At 59.6% G+C, this 23,959-nt stretch overlaps 2 protein-coding genes across 4 annotated transcripts in view; one reads left to right on the forward strand and one right to left on the reverse strand.

Moving 5' to 3' along the window:
* Positions 1-5,019: 5,019 nt before the first annotated feature.
* RNH1 (ribonuclease/angiogenin inhibitor 1) lies at positions 5,020-19,785 on the forward strand. Its single transcript, XM_017507884.1, has 10 exons — positions 5,020-5,181; positions 11,027-11,146; positions 13,037-13,207; positions 13,675-13,845; positions 14,443-14,613; positions 14,692-14,862; positions 15,009-15,179; positions 15,475-15,645; positions 19,096-19,266; positions 19,526-19,785. The coding sequence occupies exons 2-10, from the start codon at positions 11,046-11,048 to the stop codon at positions 19,611-19,613; spliced, it is 1,386 nt and encodes a 461-aa protein (XP_017363373.1). The 5' UTR covers positions 5,020-5,181; positions 11,027-11,045; the 3' UTR covers positions 19,614-19,785.
* A 2,063-nt stretch (positions 19,786-21,848) lies between these two features.
* The window catches only part of PTDSS2 (phosphatidylserine synthase 2), a 40,817-nt gene continuing 38,706 nt past the window's right edge, over positions 21,849-23,959 (reverse strand). For 2 of the 3 annotated variants that reach the window (XM_037731136.1, XM_017507885.2), the window contains 4 exons: positions 23,679-23,793; positions 23,455-23,600; positions 23,128-23,313; positions 21,849-22,762 (listed from right to left, as the gene is read on the reverse strand). In XM_037731136.1, the coding sequence (XP_037587064.1) occupies positions 22,600-22,762; positions 23,128-23,313; positions 23,455-23,600; positions 23,679-23,793 (610 nt within the window). In that variant the 3' untranslated portion in view covers positions 21,849-22,599. The remainder of the gene's footprint in view (positions 22,763-23,127; positions 23,314-23,454; positions 23,601-23,678; positions 23,794-23,959) is intronic. The other variant, XR_001818849.2, reaches the window with a different exon arrangement.

Raw genomic sequence — 23,959 nt, forward strand, 5'->3', positions numbered from 1 at the left:
AACATGGTGAAACCCAATCCCTACTAAAAAAAAAAAATTAGCTGGGCGTCGTGGCATGTACCTGTGGTCCTAGCTACTCGGGAGGCTGAGGTGGAAGAATCGCTTGAACCCAAGAGGCGGAGGTCGCAGTGAGCCGAGACTGCACCCCAGCCTGGTGACAGAGGAAGACTCCATCTCAAAAAAAAAAAAATATATATATATATATATATAAAACAATAAAGCTGGCCACACTGACTGCCTCTTCCTCTCACAAAAGATTTCTCTGCAGCATATGATGCTGATGGCAGCATTTTGTCCACAGAAGTTCAGGAGTTCTTTCACAATTGGAAAATCCTCTCAAACCTACTGCTGCTGTACCAGCCAAGTTTATGGAATATTCTAAATCTTCACCAGGAGCAGATTCCATCTCAAGAAAGCTCACGCCATAATCCCAGCACCCTTGGACGCCACGGCTGCCGGCGGACGGATCACTTGAGCTCGGGAGTTTGAGACCTGCCTGGCCGACATGGTGGAACCCCATCTCTACTACAGATACAAAAACTAGCCGGGCGTGGTGGCAGGCGCCTGTCATCCCAGCTACTTAGGAGGCTGAGGTGGGAGAATCACTTGAACCTGGGACCTGGGAGTTGCAGTGAGCTGAGATCACCCCACTGCATTCCAGCATGGGCAACAGAGTGAGACTCCCGTCTCAAAAAAAAGTCACCTGACCTCACTGAGTTAACCAATGGAGACCTCCCGTGTCCCACCATTGCACAGCGTGCCCCACAGCGCCGTGTGTGTGTGTGTGTGTGTGTGTGTGTGTGTGTTGCGGGGGAGGTGGTGGCTGGTGCTCTGAGTATCTTTCACTTCCCAGAGGTGAACTCGGTGTCCGACAGGCCCTGTAGGAGTGTCTGATTGCCTCTGTGCAGGAGGGAAGGAGCGGGTCATGCCTGGGACCTGAGAGGTGGGTCTCCGGAAGCGTACACTGTGCTGCTGACTGGCCTGCTTCCTGTCTGATTGAAATTGGTGGCTTACAGCCAAGACCTTGTCACTTGCAGTGAGGAGCCCATATGGGGATGCCACGATTTCCCCTCAGCCCGCTCTATCGTGAACGCCTCCTGCTAGGTGGCAGAGCTTAGCCCATGAATCAGGGCATACCCTACATTCCAAACCTTAAGAGCAATCTTGTCACCAAAACTCAGCCGGTCACTCCCAGTGTAAGTTAAAGAAAAACTGCCAACTACGTGACCACTCACATATGAACCCGGAACAGCCGCCAACCAGGCAGAATTCCCAAATATTTGCTACTTCATCCTCAGCGCTTTCCCGTTTCACACGTCGCCTGTGAAAATCCAGTGTGCGCTATACTTAACGTTATATGCACTTTCTGTTCATATACTTAGTTAAAAAGGCATTTTAGATGAACTTATGATCTATTTACTTATTTAGAGACAGGGTCTCACTCTGTCACCCAGGCTGGAGTGAGCGCTGCAGTCTCAGCTCACTGCAGCCTCCACCTTCAGGGTTCAAGTGATTCTCCTGCCTTAGCCTCCCGAGGAGCTGGGATTATAGGCATGCGCCACGACGCACAGCTGATTTTTTGGTGTTTTGGTAGCAGTGGGGTTTCACCATGTTGCCCAGGCTGGTCTTCAACTCCTGACCTCAAATGATCCGCCTGCACTGGCCTCCCAAAATGTTGGGATACAGGCGTGAGCCACCGCGCCTGGCCTGAATACAGCTGTAAGTAGAACAGGCACAGGGTCTCTGCACCCAGAGTCACCCTGCTGCATCTCCCCCTTCGGTGGGACTCAGGCGTTCAGCACCACAATACTTTCTCTAGACGGCGCCTCATAAACACAAGGGGTCTCCTGCCTCAGCCTGTCCCTGGATTCCCATTCATGGAGAGTGTAAAAGCTCCCCATTGACACTAACATGTAGCCCGTTGGGGCTGGTTGTGTCAGAGGGCGGCAGGCGGGGAGGGAAAGGGTAACAGCCATCAGACCTGTATGGGGCGGGATCAGAAGGAAAAGCACACTGGAGTTGGCCAGGACCCAGCAGAAGTGGGCGAGAGCGGTCAGCTCCGGGGCGGTGTATAAAACTGGGGGTGGGCTAGGGGCAGTGGCTCACGCCTGAAATCCCAGCACTTTGGGAGGCTGAGTGGGTGGATCACGAGGTCAGGAGTTTAAGACCAGCCTGACCAATATGGTGAAACCCTGTCTCTACTAAAAATACAGAAATTAGCCAGGTGTGGTGGCATGCACCTGTAATCCCAGCTACTCGGGAGGCTGAGGCAGGAGAATCTTGTGAACCTAGGCGGTGGAGGTTGCGGTGAGCCGAGATTCCGCCATCGCACTCCAGCCTGGGCGACAGAGTGAGACTCTGTCTCAAATAAAAAAACAAAAACCAAAAACTGGGGGTGGGACTATTTCTTTTTTTTTTTTTGAGACAGAGTTTCGCTCTTGTTACCCAGGCTGGAGTGCAATGGCACGATCTCGGCTCACTGCAACCTCCGCCTCCCGGGTTCAGGCAATTCTCCTGCCTCAGCCTCCTGAATAGCTGGGATTACAGGCACGTGCCACCATGCTCAGCTAATTTTTTGTATTTTTAGTAGAGACGGGGTTTCACCCTGTTGACCAGGATGGTCTTGATCTCTTGACCTCGTGATCCACCCGCCTCGGCCTCCCACAGTGCTGGGATTACAGGTGTGAGCCACCACGCCCGGCCTGGGACTATTTCAGATACTCCAAATTCCATACTGAGTGAACTGGGTAAGTTTAAAAATAAGATAAAGACATAACTAGGGGAGCTGATAAGTTCAAAAATAAAAAGGAAGACATCCTTTCAGGGGCTGTGGCCGTACTGTCCAGGAGGGAAGCCTGGCCAGACACGGTGCTGGTGCTGGACTCTGCCCGCACATACCCCGGCACCTTCCCCACAGGGTGTCAGAAAAGGGAGCCCCAACGGCCGTTTCTAACATGTTCTTCACTCTTTTTTTTTTTTTTAAGACGGGGTTTCACTCCCGACCTCAGGTGATCCGCCCACCTTGGCCTCCGAAGTGCTGGGATTACAGACGTGAGCCACCACGCCGGGTCTACATTTTCTTCACTCTTATGAGAACTGCCAGGAACAAATGTTAAGAGGTCATGGCATAGAAAAGAATGAAGTGAAACCAGAACATTTTAGCAGCTTTCCCAAAAATGTAATTCTTGCAGCAGTCAAGACAGCCAGGCCAGGAATCAGCTGGCAGCACCCTTCTAGCTTCCCGTGACGAGTTCTAAACCTCACATCCAGCCTCCAAAACTTAGAAGGTTAAGTAATCAGCTACTGGTCACATGTACAGAATGAGGGCCACAGCCTGGGGGGCTGCCTGCCGGCCCGTGTGTGTGTGTGTGTGTGTGTGCGCGCGCGCGCGCGCGCGGGAACCACCTTATTTTTGAGACGGAGATTCCTTTTCTTTCCCCCTTTTTGAGAGTTTCACTCTTGTTGCCCAGGCTGGAGGGCAGTGGCGCGATCTCAGCTTACTGCAACCTCTGTCTCCTGGGTTCATGCGATCCTCCTGCCTCAGCCTCCCTAGTAGCTGGGATTACAGGTGCGCGCCACCATGTCCTGCTAATTTTTGTATTTTTAGTAAAGACGAGGGTTCACCATGTTGGCCAGGCTGGTCTTGAACCCCTGACCTCAGGTGATCTGCCCTCTGCGGTTTCCCAAAGTGCTGGGATTACAGGCTTAAGCCACTGCACCCCGCCGGACCACCTTTAAAGATGAACAGGCTGAGTGCAGTGGCTCATGCCAGTAATTCCAGCACTATGGGAGGCTGAGGCCGGAGGATCACTTGAGCTCAGTACACGACCAGCCTGAGCACACAGGGAGCCCTCTTCCGTACCTACAACAGAAGAATCAGCCGGGCGTGGTGGCACCTGCGGTCCCGGCTCCTCGGGAGGCTGAGGTGGGAGGGTCACTGGAGCCGGGAAGCGGAGGCTGCAGTGAGCTGGGAGCGCCATTGCAGTGCAGCCTGGGCGGCGGAGCGAGACCCGAAAGAAGTAAGAAAGGCAGTCAGAGCAGAGGTTTAACACGTCGCTAAAGAACGAATGTGGCAGCTTCCTTACTTGCCATCTTCATCTGCCAAAATGTCAATTCTGCGAATGGGGGACTCGTCAAAAACTTAAACCCACTTTTCGTGGAGGCGGGGGCGCTCTGCGTTTCCCAGGCTGGTCTGGAAAGCGGCCTGCGCCCCCAGCGCGCAGCACCGTCCGGATGTCGGCCGCAGAGGGGGCGCGGGAGCCGCTCGGGCCGCGCTCAGAGCGCCGGGGCGAGGCCGAAGCTCCGCGAGCCTTGCGGGCGGGAGTCCCACGAGCACGGGCGGCGAGGACGCGGGGCCGCGGCTCCCTCGGGGGTCGCGAGCTCGGCACAAACGAGCTCCTCTACCGAGGTGGCGACCCCAACACGCGGAGCTCCTCTCGGATCCCTCTGGCCCGAGGCGGCCACTTTCCCTGGGGGCCGCGCGCTGCACCCCAGCAAGGCTCGACCCGCGCCTGGGATTCCGCTTCCAACGGCGCCGCAGCTCCGGGCTCCGGCCTCCTCCTCCCAGGATTCTTTTTATTTATTTATTTATTTTTAATTTTCCTTTTTTTAAATTATTTTTTTAAAGACGGGGTTTCACCGCGTTGGTCAGGCTGGTCTTGAACTCCCGACCTCAGGTGATCCGCCCGCCTTGGCCTCCAAAGTGCTGGGATTACAGGCGTGAGCCACCGCGCCCAGGAGACACGTCGGCCCGCGGGCGGCCCACAACACGCACCGGCGCTTACCAGGCCCCGCCCCAGCGCCCACCAGGCCCCGCCTACCAGGGGAGGCCCCGCCCCCAAAGGAGACTTCCGGACCCCGAACCGAGCCGCGCTCACCAGAGCCTGCCCGGGCACCAACACTGTGCCTCGCCAGGCCCCGCCCCTTCACCGAGCCCCGCCCACCAGTCCCCGTCCCCGAACGAGCCCTGCCCGCCAGGCCCCGCCCCTTCGCCGAGCGCTGCCCACCAGTCCCCGCCCCCGGCATCGAGCCACGCCCACCCTCCGGCTCCAGCACGCTTGCGCCGCTGACTCTGGCGGCTGGAGCGGTCGACTCATTCATCCCGTTCCGCACGCTCGAGAAGGAAGTCGGCCATCTAGCTCTCGGTCTCCAGGCCCGCGACCGTCCGCCAGCCGTCCCGAGGTCAGTAGCGCCAGCGGTGCGTCAGCCTGTAGCCAGGCCTCCCCGCGCCACCCTTGGTGGGGCTTCCTTTGGACGCGCGCTCGGCGCTACGGAGGCCCCTGCCGCGCCGGCAAGACACGTGCTTCCGCGGCGGGGCAGGGTCGGGGAGGCCGGGGCAGGGGCCGGCTAGGTGGGCAGCGGCTCGGCCCGGCGGCGGTGGCTCGCCCTGATGACGCCATCGTCACGAGCTGCCCCGAGGGGCGCGCCGGAAGTCCTGCGCGGGGGCGCGGCTGCGCCTGCGTGGTTCGTCCTCGCGCGCCGAGCACCTGGTTCCGTGGGTGTCGGCGAGCCGCGTGACCACCGCTGGCCGCGCCGAGCGCCCCTCCCCAAATCCCGTAAGCCGTGACCCTCTTCCCCCAAAGAAGCGGCCTTCCGGGAATGACCGGCCTGGCGAAGACCCGCTCGGCGCCCTCCACTGGGCGTTGGGGAAAGGTGGGCGGTCTCGGTCGGGGAAGGAGGGTCCCCCGCCCTTCGTTGCGGAGCTTCGCCCCGCGCCACCCGGGGACGGGATGTCGGGCCGCGAGGCTGCCGCCTGGTGCTGCGCGGAGGAGAACGTCACTGGACGGCGCTGGGGGGCTGGCTCGGGGCTGTCGCCAGGGCTGGCGGAGACGACGGAGAGGCCCCAGCCAAGGTGCCCACGCGCCTCGGGAAGCCGGAGGGCGGTTTGGCGGTGTTTCAGAAGGGCCTTGGAACCGGGCGGGCCCTCTTCTAGAATGGCGGAAAGCCTAAAAATCCGAAGTGAGTTTTAAATGTCTTAGTGATTAGCTGAGTAAACCGCAGACAAGCAGGAGACTGACTACACAGGATGTGGCCATTGAGAGTTACTTTGGGGCCGGGCGCGGTGGCTCAAGCCTGTAATCCCAGCACTTTGAGAGCCCGAGGCGGGCGGATCATCTGAGGTCAGGAGTTCGAGACCAGCCTGGCCAACATGGTTAAAACCCGTCTGTACTATAAATACAGAAATTAGCCGGTGTGTGGCAGGGGCCTGTTACCCCAGCTACTCAGGAGCTGAGGCAGGAGAATCGCTTGAAATCAGGAGGCGGAGTTTGTAGTGAGCCGAGATTGCACCACTGCACCCCAGCCTGAACAATAGTGAAACTCCGTCTCAAAAAAAAAAAAAAAGTTACATTGGGTTGGGTGCTCTGGTAATCCCAGCACTTTCGGAGGCTGAGGCGGGCGGATCGCTTGAGCCCAGGAGCTCCAGACCAGCCTGGCCAGTTTAGTGGTGCACGCCCATCGCTACAAACAGTAGAAAAAATTAGCCAGTTGTGTGGTGCCCGACAGTACTTGGGATGCTGGGGCAGGAGGATCACTTGAGCCCTGGAGGAGGATGCTGCGGTTAGCTATGTTCTCATCCCTGCTATAAAAAATTTGCCACAGATAGGTGGTTTTATAGGCCTGGAGCTCAGAAGGCCAAAGTGGGTTTTAGGAGGTTAAAGTCAAGGTATTGGCAAGGCCAGTCCTGGAGGTTCCCAAGGAGAATCTACTTTCCCGCTTTCAGCTTCTGGAGGTGACCTCCTTCCATCGTGAAAACCTGTCTTCCCTGCCTCCTGCATAGGAACCCTCATGATTTTATGCAGGTCACCCAGACACCCCAGGGTAGTCTTAGCGTCTCAACATTTGCAAAGTCTCTTTTAAGATGACAGCAGGGGTTTGGAGATTAGGATGTGGACATCTTTCAGGGCCATTTTTATTTTTAAAAACTACTGTTGATAAGAATAGACCAGGCCTGGTGGCTCACGCCTGTAATCCCAGCACTTTGGGAGGCCGAGGCGGGTGGATCATGAGGTCAAGAGATGGAGACCATCCTGGTGAACATGGCAAAACCCTGTCTCTACTAAAAATACAAAAATTAGCTGGGCATGGTGGCGCACGCCTGTAGTCCCAGCTGCTTGGGAGGCTGCGGCAGGAGAATTGCCTGAACCCAGGAGGCGGAGGTTGCGGTGAGCCGAGATCGCGCCATTGCACTCCAGCCTGGGTAACTAGTGAAAGTCTGTCTCAAAAAAAAAAAAAAAAAGAATGGTTAGTGTAAAATATTTGAAGAGATTTATTCTGAGCCAGATATGAGTGAGTGTGGCCGGTGACACAGCTCTCAGGAGATCATGAGAATATGTGTTGAGGTTGTTGGGGCAGCTCGGTTTTTTTTTTTTTTTTTTGAGATGGAGTTTCACTCATGTTACCCAGGCTGGAGTGCAGTGGCGCGATCTCGGCTCACCGCAACCTCCGCCTCCTGGGTTCAGGCAATTCTCCTGCCTCAGCCTCCTGAGTAGCTGGGATTACAGGCACGCGCCACCATGCCCAGCTAATGTTTTGTATTTTTAGTAGAGACGGGGTTTCACCATGTTGACCAGGATGGTCTCGATCTCTTGACCTCGTGATCCACCCGCCTCGGCCTCCCAAAGTGCTGGGATTACAGGCTTGAGCCACTGCGCCCGGCCTCGGGTTTTTTTTTTTTAATAAATTCTGCACTGTCACTTTTCATGCAGCTTGGTTTTATGTATTTTAGAGAGACGTGAGACATCCACGGAACACACTTAAGATACATTTGTTGTACTGGCCTGAGCATAGAAAGTCAACACCAAGACAAAATTACGCCAAATTGCAGGGTCTTTATTGCTGTCGGCCACAGAGGACTCGCGTCTCTCCAACCCGCGGCCCCGAAAGGAGGGTGTCAAGACCTTTTATACCCGTAAAACCACCTCGGGAGTGAGGGGCTTCAGACGTTCTGAGGGCTGGTGGATTCTGTAAATCACCTCCTGGGCAGAGATGAGGGTGAGGGGCTCCGGACACCCCGAGGGCCAGGGGACTTTTGACATTCTGATTGTTACTTAAGTGGTTCACGAAAGTCAAGATTAGCATTTGTTTACACATTGTCTGGGTAGGAAGGAAATTACAGTCCTTAATTACTTATTCACATTTGGGTTATAGAGAGCAGTTTCAACAGAAAGCCGAGGTATGGCTGAGGTACGCAGTTTCACGGGGCTTTTACCAGGTCGCACATTGGTTTGATCCAGAAAGGCGGGACCAGACAAAAGATTTTTGAACATGTTTCCCAAGCTCAGGCATGAAGAACTCTTGCCTGATGGAAACGGAGGGTGTTACAAAGTTTTCAGGACGGCCCAGCTGCTCTCCGAAAACCCTCCTCACAGTCTCGCCCATTTCACCTCAGCCACAACAAATTATCATCAACTGTTGCCATCGGTCTCCAGTCTGGCAGCAAAAAGGGGTGTCTCAGGTTTGCTTTATTTCAGTGTTTAGGGAATTCCTGGAATCCGGCCTGCCTGTGGGAAGGGGCAGGGCCAGTCCCTCCTGGGCGGTCGGGGCTGAGGGAGCTGGAGGGACGACTGGGGAAGGTGGGTGCAGGTGCCTGTTCTGGGAGGTTAAATGGAAAGTCTAGTTGGGGCCAGACTGTGGCTAACGGGGTGCGGCCGTCAGGCTTCCCCCTGGGCCCGGTGGGGAGTGGGAAGGCCGGGTAGTAACTGGGACGAGCCCGGGGGCTGAGTGGGCCCCGAGGGTCAGGTGGGGAGAACCAGCGGGCTCGCGCGGCCCCCAGGGTGGACTCCCCGCCCCCGCCTGTGCGGAATGACCCCCGGGCGGCTCTGGCCTCGAGTCTGCGGCGGCGCGGGGTCAGCGTCCTGGCCTGAGCTGGCGTGGGCGGGGACGGAGAGGAGGGGACAGCCCCTCTGTGTTTTTCTGAGGTCCCATCCCAGCCTTTTAGTACGCGGCAGGCTGTCCAGAACTAGCGGGTTCAGGGACCCGACGCGGGGTGGGGGCGGGGGTCACAGGGTCCAGACCCTTTGCGTGTCACCTGAGCGTGGCCCGTGTCTCCCTACAGTGGGGCCCCTGTGCCCCCAGTGGTCGCTGTGTCCACGACCTGGTCACATCGGAATGGAAGGACCTGAAGTGGCCTCCAGACGGCTCCCTCCCATGTGGCTCCCCAGGGTGGGGCTCAGGCCTCGGGCCCTGCGGAGACCTCCCGCAAGGTTGAGAAGGTCTGGTCTGTGGATAAGGGACCGTCAGGGCCTCAACCATAGCAGGCTGCCGGCTGGCAGTGGGGGCCTCCTCCAGGCACAGAGAAGGGCGGACACACCCACATTCTCATGGGGTCTTAAGTGGGCTCAGTCCTGCACAGGTTGAGATGTGCCTCCTGGCTCCAGGGTGCAGCCCTGGGGCTACAGCAGGGTCTGGCCAAGCCTGAGTGGTGGGGACCAAGCCCGTCCCACAGCCCTAGTCTCAGATGGTCACGGGAGTGCTGGCCACCCTGAGCCCCCACCAAGCTTTCTCAGGAGGAAGACACCTTGGGGTCACCTTCGTCTGGGTGCAGAGGACACAGGACTGTCAGGCTGATTCGGGGAGCGTGTGCAGCCTGGGGAGCCGCCTAAGGCTCTGCTTCCCCCCCTTCCGCCCACAGTGCCTCCGGATGACTCGATTCTGGAGTCAGGGTTTGGGCGGCCACGCCCTGGTCGGGTTTGCTCACACGCTTGGGGCCGGGTGGATTCTGTTCCTCCATGTGGGGCCGTGGGGTGTCACCGCCCTTTGCCACAGCGTCCTTGCAGGCCCGGCGCTGAGGCGTGTGGACCCGAACGCAGCCTTGCTCTTTGCTCCCGGCTGGTACCAGGGGCCTCTTCCCTCCACTCAGAGTGGACTGGCGGCCTCAGAACCATCCCTGGGAGGGGTGCCAGGCACACAGCCTCAGGAAGCCGGGGTTTTGGGGCGGCGGCAGCCTCTGCGCTGTACTGTGTGCTGTCTTTGTGAAGGGCAGCTGGGGTTTCGTCATTCCCGGAGTGCGTCCGGCCCGCTTTCTGTGGTTCTTGGATGAGAGCCCTCTCCCTACTGCACCCCCCCCAGCATGGCATCAGGACTGCTACCTCCAGGGTCCCCCCTCCTCTCCAGGTTCCCGCCCTGCTGAGGCCCCCAGGCCAGTGTTTGGCAGGTGCTCTGGGAATGTATCCCCCTACCAGGCTTTGGGGTGGCTGTCTCAGCCTGACCATTTTCTTCCCCAGGCCCCTGGCAGGTGGGTGCCTGAGCTGGGCTCTCAGGACAGCCGGTCTCATTCATTCAGGCTCTGTGCCTGTCCCTGGGGAGGTTTCAGGGTGTGGCAGCTGTGCCCATCCCCGGCTGACCTCCCAGTTAGCCTGACAGCCGATCCTCTGTGTAGGCTGGCGTGCTGTGGGGCAGGGAACCTGCCCTGGCCTGGTGCAGAGTCCCCGGCCCCAGAAGGGGGCATGGAAGCTGACACCCTGAGTGCCCACCCCACCTGCCCTGCCCGGGACACTGTGGCTGGTGCCCCTCCTGCCAGCTGTTTCAGGGCTGTGGAGCCTGGTCGTGTGGGGGGTGCTGGGGTCCAGGATCCCGGCATCCTGGGAGGTCTCCGGCTTTATGGGCAGCCTGCCTGGACCACCCAGTCCGCCTGTCCCCAGAGTGAGGCACAGGCCCCCTTGCTCCCCTGCCCAGGTCTCCGACCACCCACCCCTACCCTGTCCTTGTCCAGGCAAATGAGAGGTCGGGCTTCCTGGGCTGCTGCTGTCCCTGCCTCTGTGGGGCAGGAGGAGGTGCCCACAGGCTGGGTGGCATCAGTCAGGAGGTGGGCTGGCATCTGTGTCCCCAAGTTCTGCTGCCCATGGTGGCCTTTCCAGGGGTGGGTCTGGTCCCTGCTCCTGGAGGCAAAGGTGGGAAGTGCTGGCCCGGGAGAGGCTGTGGCTCCTCCTGAAGCGTCAGCCCTGTGGCAGAATTTGCAGACTCTCCAGCCGGTAAAACGATGAGAGGATTCCGCCAAGACGTTCTCTTCCCTCTGCCCCTAACCCAGGCCACTCCCCACCTCTGCCATGAGTGTGGACATGCAGTGCGTGGACATCCAGTGCGAGGAGCTGAGCGACGCTCGGTGGGCCGAGCTGCTCCCCCTGCTGCAGCGGTGCCAGGCGGTCAGGTACACTTGCCCTCGGGAGGCTTCGGGGCACCGGCAGGGGCAGGCTTGCGGGTGGCAGCTCCCTCTGAAGGGTGCGCAGCTGTGGAACGCCTTGTTTATAGATGGGGAGTGTGAATTCCGTGCAGCCTCCACGTGTGTGAAATGTGATTCTTGTGTTGCTTTTCAACCGTTTGGGAATGTAACATCAATCTGGGCTCATGCAGCGCGGGCCAAGGTGGGCGGGCACCAGCCAGCAGGTCTCTGGCTCCAGTGTCTGGCCCCTCTTCCTCTCCTGGGAACACAAGGGCAGGACACAGCTTGGGCCCCCTTAGTGGGCATCCGTGGGCACTGGCTGTCCCTGCCAAGCTGGGGGATGGGAGTCCTTGGCCCTCAAGGTCCTCACAAACCTAGCGGCTTCACAGCAGGACACGAGCGCCTGCGTGGGCCTCATCTTTTCACTTTTTAACTGGTTATCTGAAGTAGCATCAGGCTGGCAGAGGAGTTGGGAGGACCGCACTGTTCTCCCTGGTGAGGCGGTCCTGTGTGTGTGGGACCCTGGTGCCGGCCCAGCACCTCCAGGCCGTCTCCTCTCCCACCCTGCCCTTTTCCGCTAACTGTCCTCCGTCTCCGTAGCCCTCTCCCCTCTCCCTTCTGTGACCGTCCCCTCATTTGGTGGTCCGAGTGTCAGGCCAGGCGGACGTAGGGTGTCCTCTGTTGGGGTGTGTCTGATGGTTTCCCCTGGTGGAAGCCACGCACTTTTGCGAGGAACTCGAGGTGCTGTAGGGCCTGCGGGGCACATCCTGACGCCCTCTCCGCTGTGACGTCACGCTTTTCTTTCTGTGACTGATCAGTGCCTTCGAGAGATACTTTAAATTCTTATTTTTAGAGACGGGGCCTCGCTCTGTTGTCCAGGCTGGAGTGGCTCAATCGTGGCTCACTGCAGCCTCCCCCTCCTGGGCTCAAGCGATCCTCCTGCCTCAACCTCCCGAGTTCTAGCACCACAGGTGCACCCCTGGTTGCTGAGGTGCGGGCTGGCGGGGCTGCTGAGGCTCTGCTCACCCCGCGTCTGCGTTCAACCTGCCGCATTCAGCACACATCAGAGGCTCCTGCCGGACAGTGGTTCCCGTGACATCTGTCTCGTTAGGATTTTGTGATTTTTTTCCTTTTTTTTTTTTTTTTTTTTTTTTTTTTTTTTTTTTTTTTTTTTTTTTTTGAGACAGGGTCGTGCTCTGTCACCCAGAATGGAGCACCATGGCTTGACCTCGGGTCACCACAGCCTCCGCCTCCCGGGTTCAAGCGATTCCCCTGCCTCAGCCTGTCTAGTAGCTGGGATTATAGGTGCACGCCAGCATGCCTGGCTGATTTTTGTATTTTTCGTAGAGATGGGGTTTCACCTTGTTGGTCAGGCTGGTCTCGAGCTCCTGACCTCGTGGTCCGCCTGCCTCGGCCTCCCAAAGTGCTGGGATTACTAGCGTGAGCCATCGCGCCTGGTCCTCTTCTCCACATTTATCAGTTGTCATTCTTTTGTGAGCAAGACCTGGTTTTCTTCTTAGCTGCATTTATTCAGTTACTCATCAATCAGGAAGCACTTGAGTACGTTCACTGATCACACTAGAAGCTGGTGTTACCGTTTTTAGACGTGCCTGTTCCAGGCAGCTCCCGTAGCTGTTTCCTCGGACAGGTTTGCTTTTTCCCTGGAGACAGACCTGGAGGTCAGTGCCGCACGGTCGGAGTGAAGAACGCGTTAGGCCAGGCACACGTCTGCCCGCGTGCGAGCATCAGGGAACTTTCACAGCTCACGTTTCGCTTCTACAACGTCCCGTGCGACTCGCCGTCCCCCGCGCGTGGGGGGTGGTGGGGTCTGAGGCCGGCGCCAGCCGTGGCCCACCTGACCCTGGGTTCCGGTCGCAGGCTGGACGACTGTGGCCTCACAGAGGCCCAGTGCAAGGACGTCAGCTCTGCCCTCCAGGCCAACCCTGCGCTCACGGAGCTCAACTTGCGCAACAACGAGCTGGGCGATGCCGGCGTGCACCGCGTGCTCCAGGCCCTGCAGAGCTCCTCCTGCAAGATCCAGAAGCTGAGGTGAGGTGGGCCTGCTTTGGTGGCCCGGCGTCGGGGGCAGACAGGTGGTGGCAGCGGGCACTTCCGGCATCAGCCACAGGCAGACAGGCCTGGTGGCCTCACAGCGGTGGGACAGGGCCCCTCCTGCCTTGTCTCAGCTCCTGCGCCCAAGGTCTGGTCCTGCCCGCCATCCCCGGGCTTCCGGCATCCCTGGAATGCTGGCGTCCACAGAGGCCTGAGCCTCTGGCTGGCTCTCCTGGACCCCTGCTGAAGGGGTTTCTGCAGACAAGGCTTCCCTGGGCTGAGCCACACGTATGCCCCCTGCTCCCGGCCTGGAGACCCCAGATCCCGTCCAGGGAAGGAGTAGGTGTAGGCCTGCCGTTTGCAGGGTGCCGCTCCGGGCTCTGGGCTCCAGGCTCCGGGCTCCGGCAGGTGAAGTGGGCAGTAGCTGGCTCAGGGGAGCCCTGCTGACAGCCAGATCTGCTCAGCTTCCAGAGCTGCTACCTGACGGTGGCCGGCTGCGGAGTCCTGTCTGGCACACTGCGTTCCCTGCCCACGCTGCAAGAGCTGCACCTCAGCGACAACCCCATGGGAGATGCGGGCCTGCAGCTGCTCTGTGAGGGACTCCTGGACCCCCAGTGCCGCCTGGAAAAGCTGCAGTGAGTGTGTGCCCTTCCCGGGGTGTGCCCCCACTGCCTGAACTCCAGCAGCCCCTGTACAGCACGGCGTCTGCCAGGAGAGGAGCCGTGATGAGTGGACTCAGGTCACAGGGTCCCTAGGGGGCTCCGTCGTTGCCCTCCCTCCCCCTCCAGTTGCCCTTGGCAAGCAGCAGCTGTCCTGGGACCTGACAGTGGGAACAGGTGTGGCCTTGAGTCAGGCTGCACTCAGCACCCCAGTGTGTGGGGTGCCCGGCCACCGTGAGTTGAACACAGCCGGCATGGCAGGCGGCCCGGCCCTCTGGAGGCTGGTTTCTTTCTCTTGGGCCTGGTTTGGTCCCAGAGTCTGAGGTGGGGCCGTTGGTTAGTGAGGGGTTTCCAGCGTGAATGAATGCCAGTGTCCACAGAGGCCTGAGCCTCTGGCTGGCCGTCCCTGACCAGCCACCCTGGATGAGTCTCTAGGGGGCCCTCAGCACTCCCAGCTGGTGCCCAGGCAGGAGGAGGCTGGCGGAAGAGACGCCAGCACCCCCACACTCCCTGGCATCGTGCCCTCGGCTGACGCACATTCCTGTGTGGCGCTGAGCTCGCTCTGCCTCGCAGGCTGGAATACTGCAGTCTCTCCTCTGCCGGCTGCGAGCACCTGGCCTCGGTGCTCAGGGCCAAGCCAGACTTCAAGGAGCTCACGGTCAGCAACAACGACATCGACGAGGCCGGCGTCCGCACGCTGTGCCAGGGCCTGAAGGACTCCCCCTGCCAGCTGGAGACGCTCAAGTAGGCGCTGGGCCTTGGGGGGTGTGCAGGGTATGGGCGGGGGCGTCCGGTGTGCCTCAGGTGTGACCTGCATCCCAGGCTGGAGAAATGCGGTGCCACCTCGGACAACTGCAGGGACTTGTGCAGCATCTTGGCTTCCAAGGCCTCCCTGCGGGAGCTGGCCCTGGGCAACAACAAGCTGGGCGATGTGGGCATCGCGGAACTATGCCCAGGGCTGCTGCACCCCAGCTCCAGGCTCAGGACCCTGTGGTAAGTCACCTCCCCAAGGCCTCCTCCCAGAGGGTCAGGGGCTCGGGCTGTCCCTGGAGCCCTCCCCCGTCCCTCCCCCACCCCTGGACTCACCCCAGGCCATGCCGCAGTGCTGAGGAAAGTCCACGGGTGTCTGTCTCCAACAGGATCTGGGAGTGTGGTCTCACCGCCAAGAGCTGCGTGGATCTGTGCCGTGTCCTGAGGGCCAAGGACAGCCTGAAGGAGCTCAGCCTGGCTGGCAACAACCTTGGGGACGAGGGTGCCCGGCTGCTGTGTGAGAGCCTGCTGGAGTCTGGCTGCCAGCTGGAGTCTCTGTGGTGAGTGTGGCTGGTGGGATGCGACCCTGTCACCCAAGAGAGGGCCAGGGTGACCGAGGAGGCCAGGGGAGGTGCTGGGCTCAGCTCTGACCTTCAGAATGCACGGGCCGGGGAGCAGCCCGTGGTTTGGTGGGGACACCGCTTGGGGCTGAGGACCAGCGGCAGGTGCTGACAAGCTGGGAGGCTCTCGGATGTTTCTGCTCAGGTCCATGTGGGGCCTTTAGGGGAAGGGCTGGTCGCAGCTGTGGGCCAGCCTGGGCCCCTGCCAGGCGTCAGTCCTTGTCCACGTCCACAGGGTGAAGTCCTGCAGCCTCACAGCTGCCTGCTGCTCCCACTTCAGCTCAGTGCTGGCCCAGAATAAGTTTCTCCTGGAGCTGCAGATAAGCGAGAACAGGCTGGGGGACGCAGGCGTGCAGGAGCTCTGCCAGGGCCTGGGCCAGCCCGGCTCTGTGCTGCGGTCACTCTGGTGAGTGTGTGAGGGACATGAGTATGCATATTTGGGAGCTCATGTGCACGTTTGTGAGCACGAGCATCTGTGTGAGAACACGTGTCAGAGCATGGGTGTTCGTGTGCTGGGGAAGGCAGGGTGGCGGCACCACTCTGGCTTAGTTCTCATTTTAACTTTGATTAGAGTCAGAGGTCTTGGTTCATGAAGCCTGGTAACCTTATGGGGCTCCAGCCTGCCCTGGCCACCCTGTGGTCCATCTTTCTGGAAGCCCCACCCACCTTCCTGCCACACAGGAACCCCGGGTCAGGATGTCTTCCCAGCTTTCCTCCCGTTAAAGCACGTTGTCTTGTGGCTTCCTAAGAACAGGTTCTGCAGAAGGTAACTTTTGGAGGCGTTGTGCATCCGCTCTGCCCTTGGGCCATTCAGCTGGGTATAGAATTCTGGGCTAGAAATTCAGCTGGGTATAGAATTCTGGGCTACAATTTCAGCTGGGTATAGAATTCTGGGCTACAGATGTTCCCGTAGAGTTGGTAGGTGTTTCTGCATCATTTTCTGGCTTCCAGGGAGGACTTTGCTGTTCTGATTCTTAATCTGCTGTGATTTTTTTTTTTTGAAATGGAGTTTAGTCACCCAGACGAGTGTAGTGGTGTGGTCTCTGCTCACAGCAACCTCTGCTTCCCGGGCTCAAGCAGTTCTCCAGACTCAGCCTCCCAAGTAGCTGGGATGATGGGTGCATCACTATGCCTGACTAATTTTTGTATTTTTGGTAGAAATGGGGTTTCACCATGTTGCTCAGGCTGGTCTCAAACTCCTGACCTCAGGTGATCCACCTGCCTTGGCCTCCCAAAGTGCTAGGATGACAGGTGTGAGCCACCATGACCTTGTGTGCAGGATGTGCTTTTTCTCATTGGAAGCTTTTAAGGATGTGTTTGCCCATTGTGTTTGGGGGTTCCATGTGTTTTGCCTTGATGTGTGCCTTGGTTCTTTTATTGTGCTGGATACCTGGTTCTCCTAAGACAGTATTATGCCTTTGGTGGTTGTTTCCTCTCCTTCCTTTTTCTTTTCTTTTCTTTTTTGAGAGTTTCACTCTTATTGCTCAGGCTGGAGTGCAGTGGTGCAATCTCAGCTCACTGCAACCTCCACCTCCCGGGTTTAAGCAACTTTCCTTCCTCAGCCTCCCACTCCCAGCTGATCTTTGTATTTTTAGTAGAGATGGGGTTTCTCCAAATTGGTCAGGTTTAGTAGAAATGGGGTTTCACCATGTTGCTCAGGCTGGTCTTCAACTCCCGACCTCAGGTGATCCGCCCGCCTCGGCCGCCAAAGTGCAGGGATTACAGGTGTGAGCCACCGCACCCGGCCCCTTTCTTTCTGGTGTGCCCATGAGCCTGTCATGAGGTCCCCTGGACTGGCCTGCTAATTGTGTTCTCCAAATGTTCTGTCTCTTCGAGGTTTTGTTCTTATTTCTGGGAGATGTTCTCGTTCGCCAAGCAGTCTACTGAATTTCCACCATCAGTGTTTTGTCTTTTGTGTGCTGCTTCACCTGTGCCTCTCGCCGGGGCTTTCCATGGGTGGCTGGTCATCCTGGGCTGGGCACCAAGTGCAGAGTGAGGCCTGGGAGCCCTGGGCAGGGGGCTGGGCAGGCCGAGTTGTGGCGTTTCCCGGGGGCTTCCTCCTGACGGATTTCTAGTTCCCTCTCGGGATGCCATCCTGGCTGCCGGGACCCTGTGGGCCTTCCGGGTGGGGCAAGGAGCCCTGGGTCGTGGTCACTGCGGGCCTGTCTGCCTGAGCCACTGCTGGGGTGGGGGTCCTGCCGGCTGCACCCTGGGGAGTGAGTGACGGGTTTTCTCCACCGTCCTTTGTCTGGCCTGTAACCCAGTCTCTCTTGGAAGCCTGAAGTCCGTTGTCCACTGTGCCTTCCTCAGGCCCGTCCACGCCGTCCCTCATTTCCCTACACAGCTGCCCTCGGTCTCTGTGGCCCCTCCTCTCAGCCCAACGGGGCCAGGCAGTGTTGAGGCGGCGGGGAGCAGGGGGCGGGTGTGGCTCTGTGGGTGGACATTGTCTCCCTTTGGTCCTTTCTCCCCCTCATAGGAGGAGGGAGCTGCTCAGGGAGTCAGTCTGCTGTGCCCTGCTGAGGGGCTGTGTGTGCCTGCCTTGTCTGTGGCGGACACCCGCCCAGGGCCACAGAGGGACCCTGAGACAAGCTGCCAAGGCCGAGCCTTGGGGAATGGCCCCACCCGAGGGTCCTGAGCAGCCGAGAATATGTATGCGTCAGAGCTTGGGCTTTGCGGCGTTGGCCTCCCCCGTGCCCCCAGGACCAGGACGCCCAGTCAGTGGAGTGCCAGGCATGCCTGCACCCTTGCAGGGCTGAGGGCCCCACAGGGTCGTGGGGTGAGCCTTATGCTGTGCTGAGGCGCAGGGTCCGAGAAATAAAGAGACAGGACACAGAAGTACAAGGAAACCACAGCTGGGCTCGGGGGCCACGCCACCTATAAGCGGAGTTAGGGGAGGCCCCGAATGTCCAGAAGCGTGAGTATTTATTGTGTATAGGTTAGGGGGCAGGGCAGTGAGTGAAGTCATCTTTAAGGACAGTGATAGGGTCGTGAGCAATAAAACATGGGGTCCACCCCCATTAGGTCACCTAGGCCAGGAGGTGGACAGTGCACAGCAAGGGGCCGATTCCCATGAAGGCAAGGGCCGTGTGCAGTGAGGGGTCCACCCCCCATTAGGTCACCGAGGCTTGGAGGTGGGCCGTGCGCAGTGAAGAGGGTGCAGTGTGTGATACTTCTATCTATGGGAAACTACTTCTAAGAAGATTTATAGGAGGATGCTTTAAGTCACACAGCAGTGACAGAGCTGTCAGGGTTACCGCCACCTTCTGGCAGCTTCCAGTGGGTTCTGTGGGAAGATGCTTTTCGAGCAGCACAGTAGCTAGAGCTGATAAAGTTCACAGTCACCAAGGTGGATTGCCGGTCCGAGGGCACCTTCCACAAGAACTGGAGCAAGGTCCTACAGCTCCTTTATCAGGAGGAGTGGCTCTTGCCCCAAGCCTGCCATACAGCGGGTATCTTTACGATACTGAACGCTGCCGCCTGGGCCGTGGATTCTTGTCCTGGTATAACTGTTTTCCCTTAAATCATGCTCTGCACTGTGTCTGCTCTAGGCATTCCTCCGATTATGAGCTAAGATATAATTATAGGTATATATGTAGGGAGATATTCTTTAGGCATTCATACTATCAACTATTATATGATTATAAAGAGGATTATATAAAGGGAGACTTCAAGCCCTATTTCTGTAAACTATTACAGGATTGTATAAAGGATTAAATAGAAGGAAATAGCTGAGTAGTAACGCTGTAAAGTGAGACAGTCCTCAAGCCCTAACTGTCAGAGTTCTGCTTAGCTCTCGTTCCTCGGTGCCTGCATGGGGGGTTACCCACACACCTGATCCCCGTCCCGCTCCACCCAGGCTGGGGGACTGTGACGTGAGTGACAGCAGCTGCAGCAGCCTGGCCGCAACCCTGTTGGCCAACCACAGCCTGCGGGAGCTGGACCTCAGCAACAACTGCTTGGGGGACGAGGGCATCCTGGCGTTGATGGGGAGCGTGCGGCAGCCGGCCTGCCTCCTGGAGCAGCTGGTGTACGTGCCTGCGCGTGGGCGGGGCCGGGCGGGGTGTGGGCGTGCCTGGGCTGTGCGGGTGGGGGCCGGATGGGGTGTGGGCGGGACGGGGTGTGGGCGTGTCAGGGGTGGGTGGGGGCGGGCAGGTGTGGGTGGGGCTGGGCGGGGTGTGGGCGTATCTGGGCTGTGTGGGCGTGGCCGGATGGGGTGTGGGCGTGTCGGGGGGGTGGGTGGGGCCGGGCGAGGACACCTTCTTATGCCTCCCTTCTGGCCCGTGCAGCCTGTACGACATCTACTGGTCTTTGGAGATGGACAACCAGCTGCAGGCCCTGGAGAAGGAGAAGCCGTCCCTGAGGATCATCTCCTAAGACGCTTCCTCCCCGCCGGGCTCCTGAGACCCGCTCTCCCTGGACAACCGGCCTCAAGGCACCCCTGGGCTCTCACCCTGCGTATCTTAGATCTGAAGAGAAACGCTTAGATCAGCTTATTTCTCCTAGTATATTTTGGACACTTCATATTCATTAAAACACTTTCTTGGCAGGAGGGGCTCTTGTCCTTCCTGGGGTCCCTGTGAGGGTGCTGGTATTGGGTGCACCATGCCACTTGGCATGAGCTGCTCTCTGCCTAAGTTGCTTCACTCTTGCCAGGTTGCCCAGGCTGGTGCTCTTGGTCTTGGCCTCCTGAAGTGCGGGTGTTACAGGTGTCAGCCATTGGCCTGGCCCAATAAAGCTCTTTAAAGTGACCTGGGGCCAGGCGTGGTGGCTCACGCCTGTAATCCCAGCACTTTGGGAGGGAGGCCGGGGTGGGCAGTTCACTTGAGGTCGGGAGTTTGAGACCAGCTGGACCAACATGAAACCCATCTCTACTAAAAATACAAACATGAGCCGGATGTGCTGGCCGGTGCCTGTAATCCCAGCTACTTGGGAGGCTGCGGCAGGAGAATCGCTTGACCCTGGGAGGTGGAGGCTACAGTGAGCCGTGATTGCACCACTGCACACCAGCCTGGGAGATGGAGTCTGAGACTCCACCTCAAAAAAAAAAATAAAACACGTAACCCAGAATCTTAGCGTCTAAGTAACCGTGACCCCCAGTGAGAGGAACAGGGCTCTTTGGGGAAATGGGTGGTGCCAGGCCTGCCTGGGGTAAGACACCCAGGGTGAGCCTGGACTGGCTGTTGGTGTGAGGAACTGGAGCCCGTGGGTGCTGTCTGGGCCTGATGAGCTGCCAGGAGGGCTCCCAGGGGCTGCGACCGGGACTGCGAGGAGGGCGCCACCTCCACCCACCCACCCAGACACGTGGCTTGGTGTGAGCGGGGACACAGCATGGAGTGACAGATGGGGAGGTGTGGGACTCGGGGTGTGCGGGAGGGGAGGGGCCCCTGCAGTGGGAAGATGAGGTGGCATTTTCTCCTGAGGGGTCCTACTGCCACCTGCACAGGGCAGAATGCTGAGGCCCTGCATATCCTGCAGAGGCGGACAGGGCAGGGTGGGGCAGGGCAGGCTGCAGAGGCCAAAGGTGTGAGTGGCCGTGACCGTGGTGAAGGGACTTGCTGGGTGAGGCTCCGTGGCCACAGCACGCCACCCTATGGAGCCCAGGAAGCTGCTCCATATTCCAGCCTCATGACTTAACGGGTTGAGACTTTCCCCAAAAGCAGTATCAGTAAAGCTCTTTGAAGCCTGGGGCCCGAGGAAGGGCAGGGGCTGAGGGTGCATCTGGCTCCCAGGGTCCCCCTAGGCTGTGTCCAACCTGCCATCCACACCCCGTACCCCATGCCCACGGCGAGGAACGGTGCCCAGGAGACCCTGTAACCTGCCACCCACACCCCGTACCCCATGCCCACGGCGAGGAGCGGCGCCCAGGAGACCCTGTAACCTGCCACCCACACCCCCTACCCAATACCCATGGCGAGGAGCGGCGCCCAGGAGACCCTGTAACCTGCCACCCACACCCCCTACCCCATGCCCACGGCGAGGAGCGGCGCCCAGGAGACCCTGTAACCTGCCACCCACACCCCCTACCCCATGCCCACGGCGAGGAACGGCGCCCAGGAGACCCCTTTTCTTCCCACTTGTGTTTGCAAATTTTCACGGTAGTTTTAAGCATAGTGGTCTGGCCAGGTGGGGTAGCTCAGGTCTGTAATCCCAGCACTTTGACAGGCCAAGGTGGACGGATCACCTGCGGTTGGGAATTCAAGACCAGGCTGGCCAAGCTGGTGAACCCCGTCTCTACTAAAAATACTAAAATTAGCCAGGCGGAGTGGCGGTTACCTGTAGTCCCAGGTACTTGGGAGGTGGAGGTTGCAGTAAGTGGAGATCACGCCACCACACTCCAGCCCGGGAGACAGGGCAAGACTCCATCTCAAAAAAACTGGCCTGAGAAGGCAGCGGCCCCTCCCCAGGCATCCTGTGTCCACTGGCCAGCGGTCTCCAGCCCGGCCTCCCAGTGAGGAACAAACGCGGCAGGGGTGGGTGGACCTGGAGCCCCAGCAGAGGGGCTGCTAAGTCCTCCCGTCCTTTGTGTGGTTTTCCCCAAGTGGGCACTGGGCATGAGCGCAGGCCGGGGAGGCTGCACCCGACCCCAAAGCAGGACACGGGGAGCCACAGGGAGGGCTGAAGCCTCGGACTTCCATCACTTTATTGGTTCTGTTTGTTCGTGAAGATGACCCTCGACTCAGAGCCGTGGAGGCAGCAGGGCCCCGGCTCTGCCTGGATGTCCCAAAGGCCAGTCCAGTGACCTCTAGCCCCATCCACACGTCCTCCAGGGCAGTCTGTGAAAGGAAGACTCGGAGGAGATGGCTCAGCGTCACTGCTGGATCTGCTGCTCTCAGCCACGGAGTGTTTGTGGACGACGCCCCACAGGTGCTGGGAGATGCACGTGGGGCCAGCATAGGCTCCTCTGGGCCTCAGTGCACCTGGGGCCCACAGAGTGCAGAAATGGTACCGAGATGTCCCTGCCTGGGCCACACCACAGCTGGGTGACAGAACTTGGTAGGCCAGAGGCCACGGGGCTGACTGGGCAGAAGGGGGAGGGAGGACCTGGTTCCTGAGGGATCCGCTGTCCCAGAGCACACCCTTGCCACGCCAGCCAGCTCCCGGCTCTGGAGAAGCCTCGGAGCCGAGAGCACACGTGCATGCCACAGGTGGCCACACGAGCACACACGCACACATGCGTGCACACGGAGAGACTGCGCCGGGGTCGCCTCCACCCTTGCCCTGAGCCTTGCCAAGCACATGGAGAAAGGGAGAAGAGAGCCTTGAGGGCGAGGCCAGGTGCGTGGCTCCCGGTGGGACTCACAAGGGAGGTGGCCACAGAGGCTGGGGCTCTGGGAGGCTCGTGAGGCAGCCACGACCCAGGTCAGTTTGGAGCTGGTGCTCCCTCGCTCTCTGCCGCCCTGGGCCCCAGCAGGTCTTCGTCCAGCCCTGGCGGGTGCTGGTCCCCATTGCCGACGGCGCTGCCTGGGTCGTCCCTGTTCTGCTGCTTCTGCCGCCGGGTCTCCTTGTACCTCAGGGTGATGTCTCTGGGGGCAGGGGGCGGCGTCACCACCTGCTCCCACACCAGCCCCCCATGGGCCCACGGACACCTGGCACCTCGTCCCTGTGGAGGTCCAGGATGGGCTGGGTGGGGGCCGGGTACCCTGGCACTGGATGGCAGCCGTGGCCTGGATCCATTCGTGCAGAGCGATGGCCCGAGGGCTGGGTCAGGAAAGGCCCAAGCGGGCGCACCCAGGTGGAGGGGGGCCCACTCCCACAGAGGCAGCCAGAGGGCTGGGGCACAGATGGCGAGACACCAAGACCACCCAGTTCCCGCGGCCCCTGCGCCAGGAGACCCGGAGAGCCGCCCTCCTTCGGGACCAGCTGCCCCGCCCCGCCCCGTCTCGCTCACCGCAGGAAGAAACGCCAGACGGTCCAGGTGAGCACCAGGACAGAGCCGAGGGTCCAGCACTGGGAGATGTAGAAGGGCAGGGACAGGGTGAGCGTGTGGGGGTCATACTTGACCACGATGAGCAGCTCCGTGGCCGTTATGGCTGCCACCAGCCAAGCCTGCTGGCCCAGCTTCTTGTGGGGCTTCCTGCAGGGGCAGCAGCGGGCTCAGCATCCCCAGCCCCACAGTGTCCTGCAGGCGGCCTCGCCTAGGCCCCGGCCTCCTGAGCTCCGCTCCCCCACCCCCCGCCCATGGGAGCGTCTCCACCCGGCTCTCGGCAGCCCTCACGGGTCATCCATGAAGTCGTAGATCTCACGCATGGCCACGCCACCCACGTTCACGAAGAACACGAGCCGCAGGAGGACCAGGTAGTGCTCCGGGGGCATCCACAGCACGAACTTCAGGTAGAACGTGTTCAGTTCCGCCAGCAGGAACTAGTGGGAGGAGGGGTGAGCACCAGCTCTGCTCGGGACCCCTGCCCACCGCGCCGTCGTGAGGCAGCCCAGCCTTACCACCAGGATGATGCCACACACGGCCAGCCAGCGACGCAGGCTGGAGGCTGGCTTCCACTCAAAGCGAACCCAGCTGTAGGGCGTGAACTGGAAGGCGATCCTCTTCATCTTGCCCCTGGGAACCACAGAGCCAGAAGCCTGAGGACGGCGGCCCACCAAACCCTGCCCTGCACGTCGCCAGCTCTGCTCCTGGTCACCCAGCCACACCCTACGCCATCAGACCAGCTCTGCTCCTGGTTCTCATCCCTGCCCTATGCCATCAGACCAGCTCTGCTCCTGGT

This window comes from Cebus imitator, unplaced genomic scaffold (assembly GCF_001604975.1).
Source record: "Cebus imitator isolate Cc_AM_T3 unplaced genomic scaffold, Cebus_imitator-1.0 Scaffold384, whole genome shotgun sequence".
Taxonomy (NCBI): domain Eukaryota; kingdom Metazoa; phylum Chordata; class Mammalia; order Primates; family Cebidae; genus Cebus; species Cebus imitator.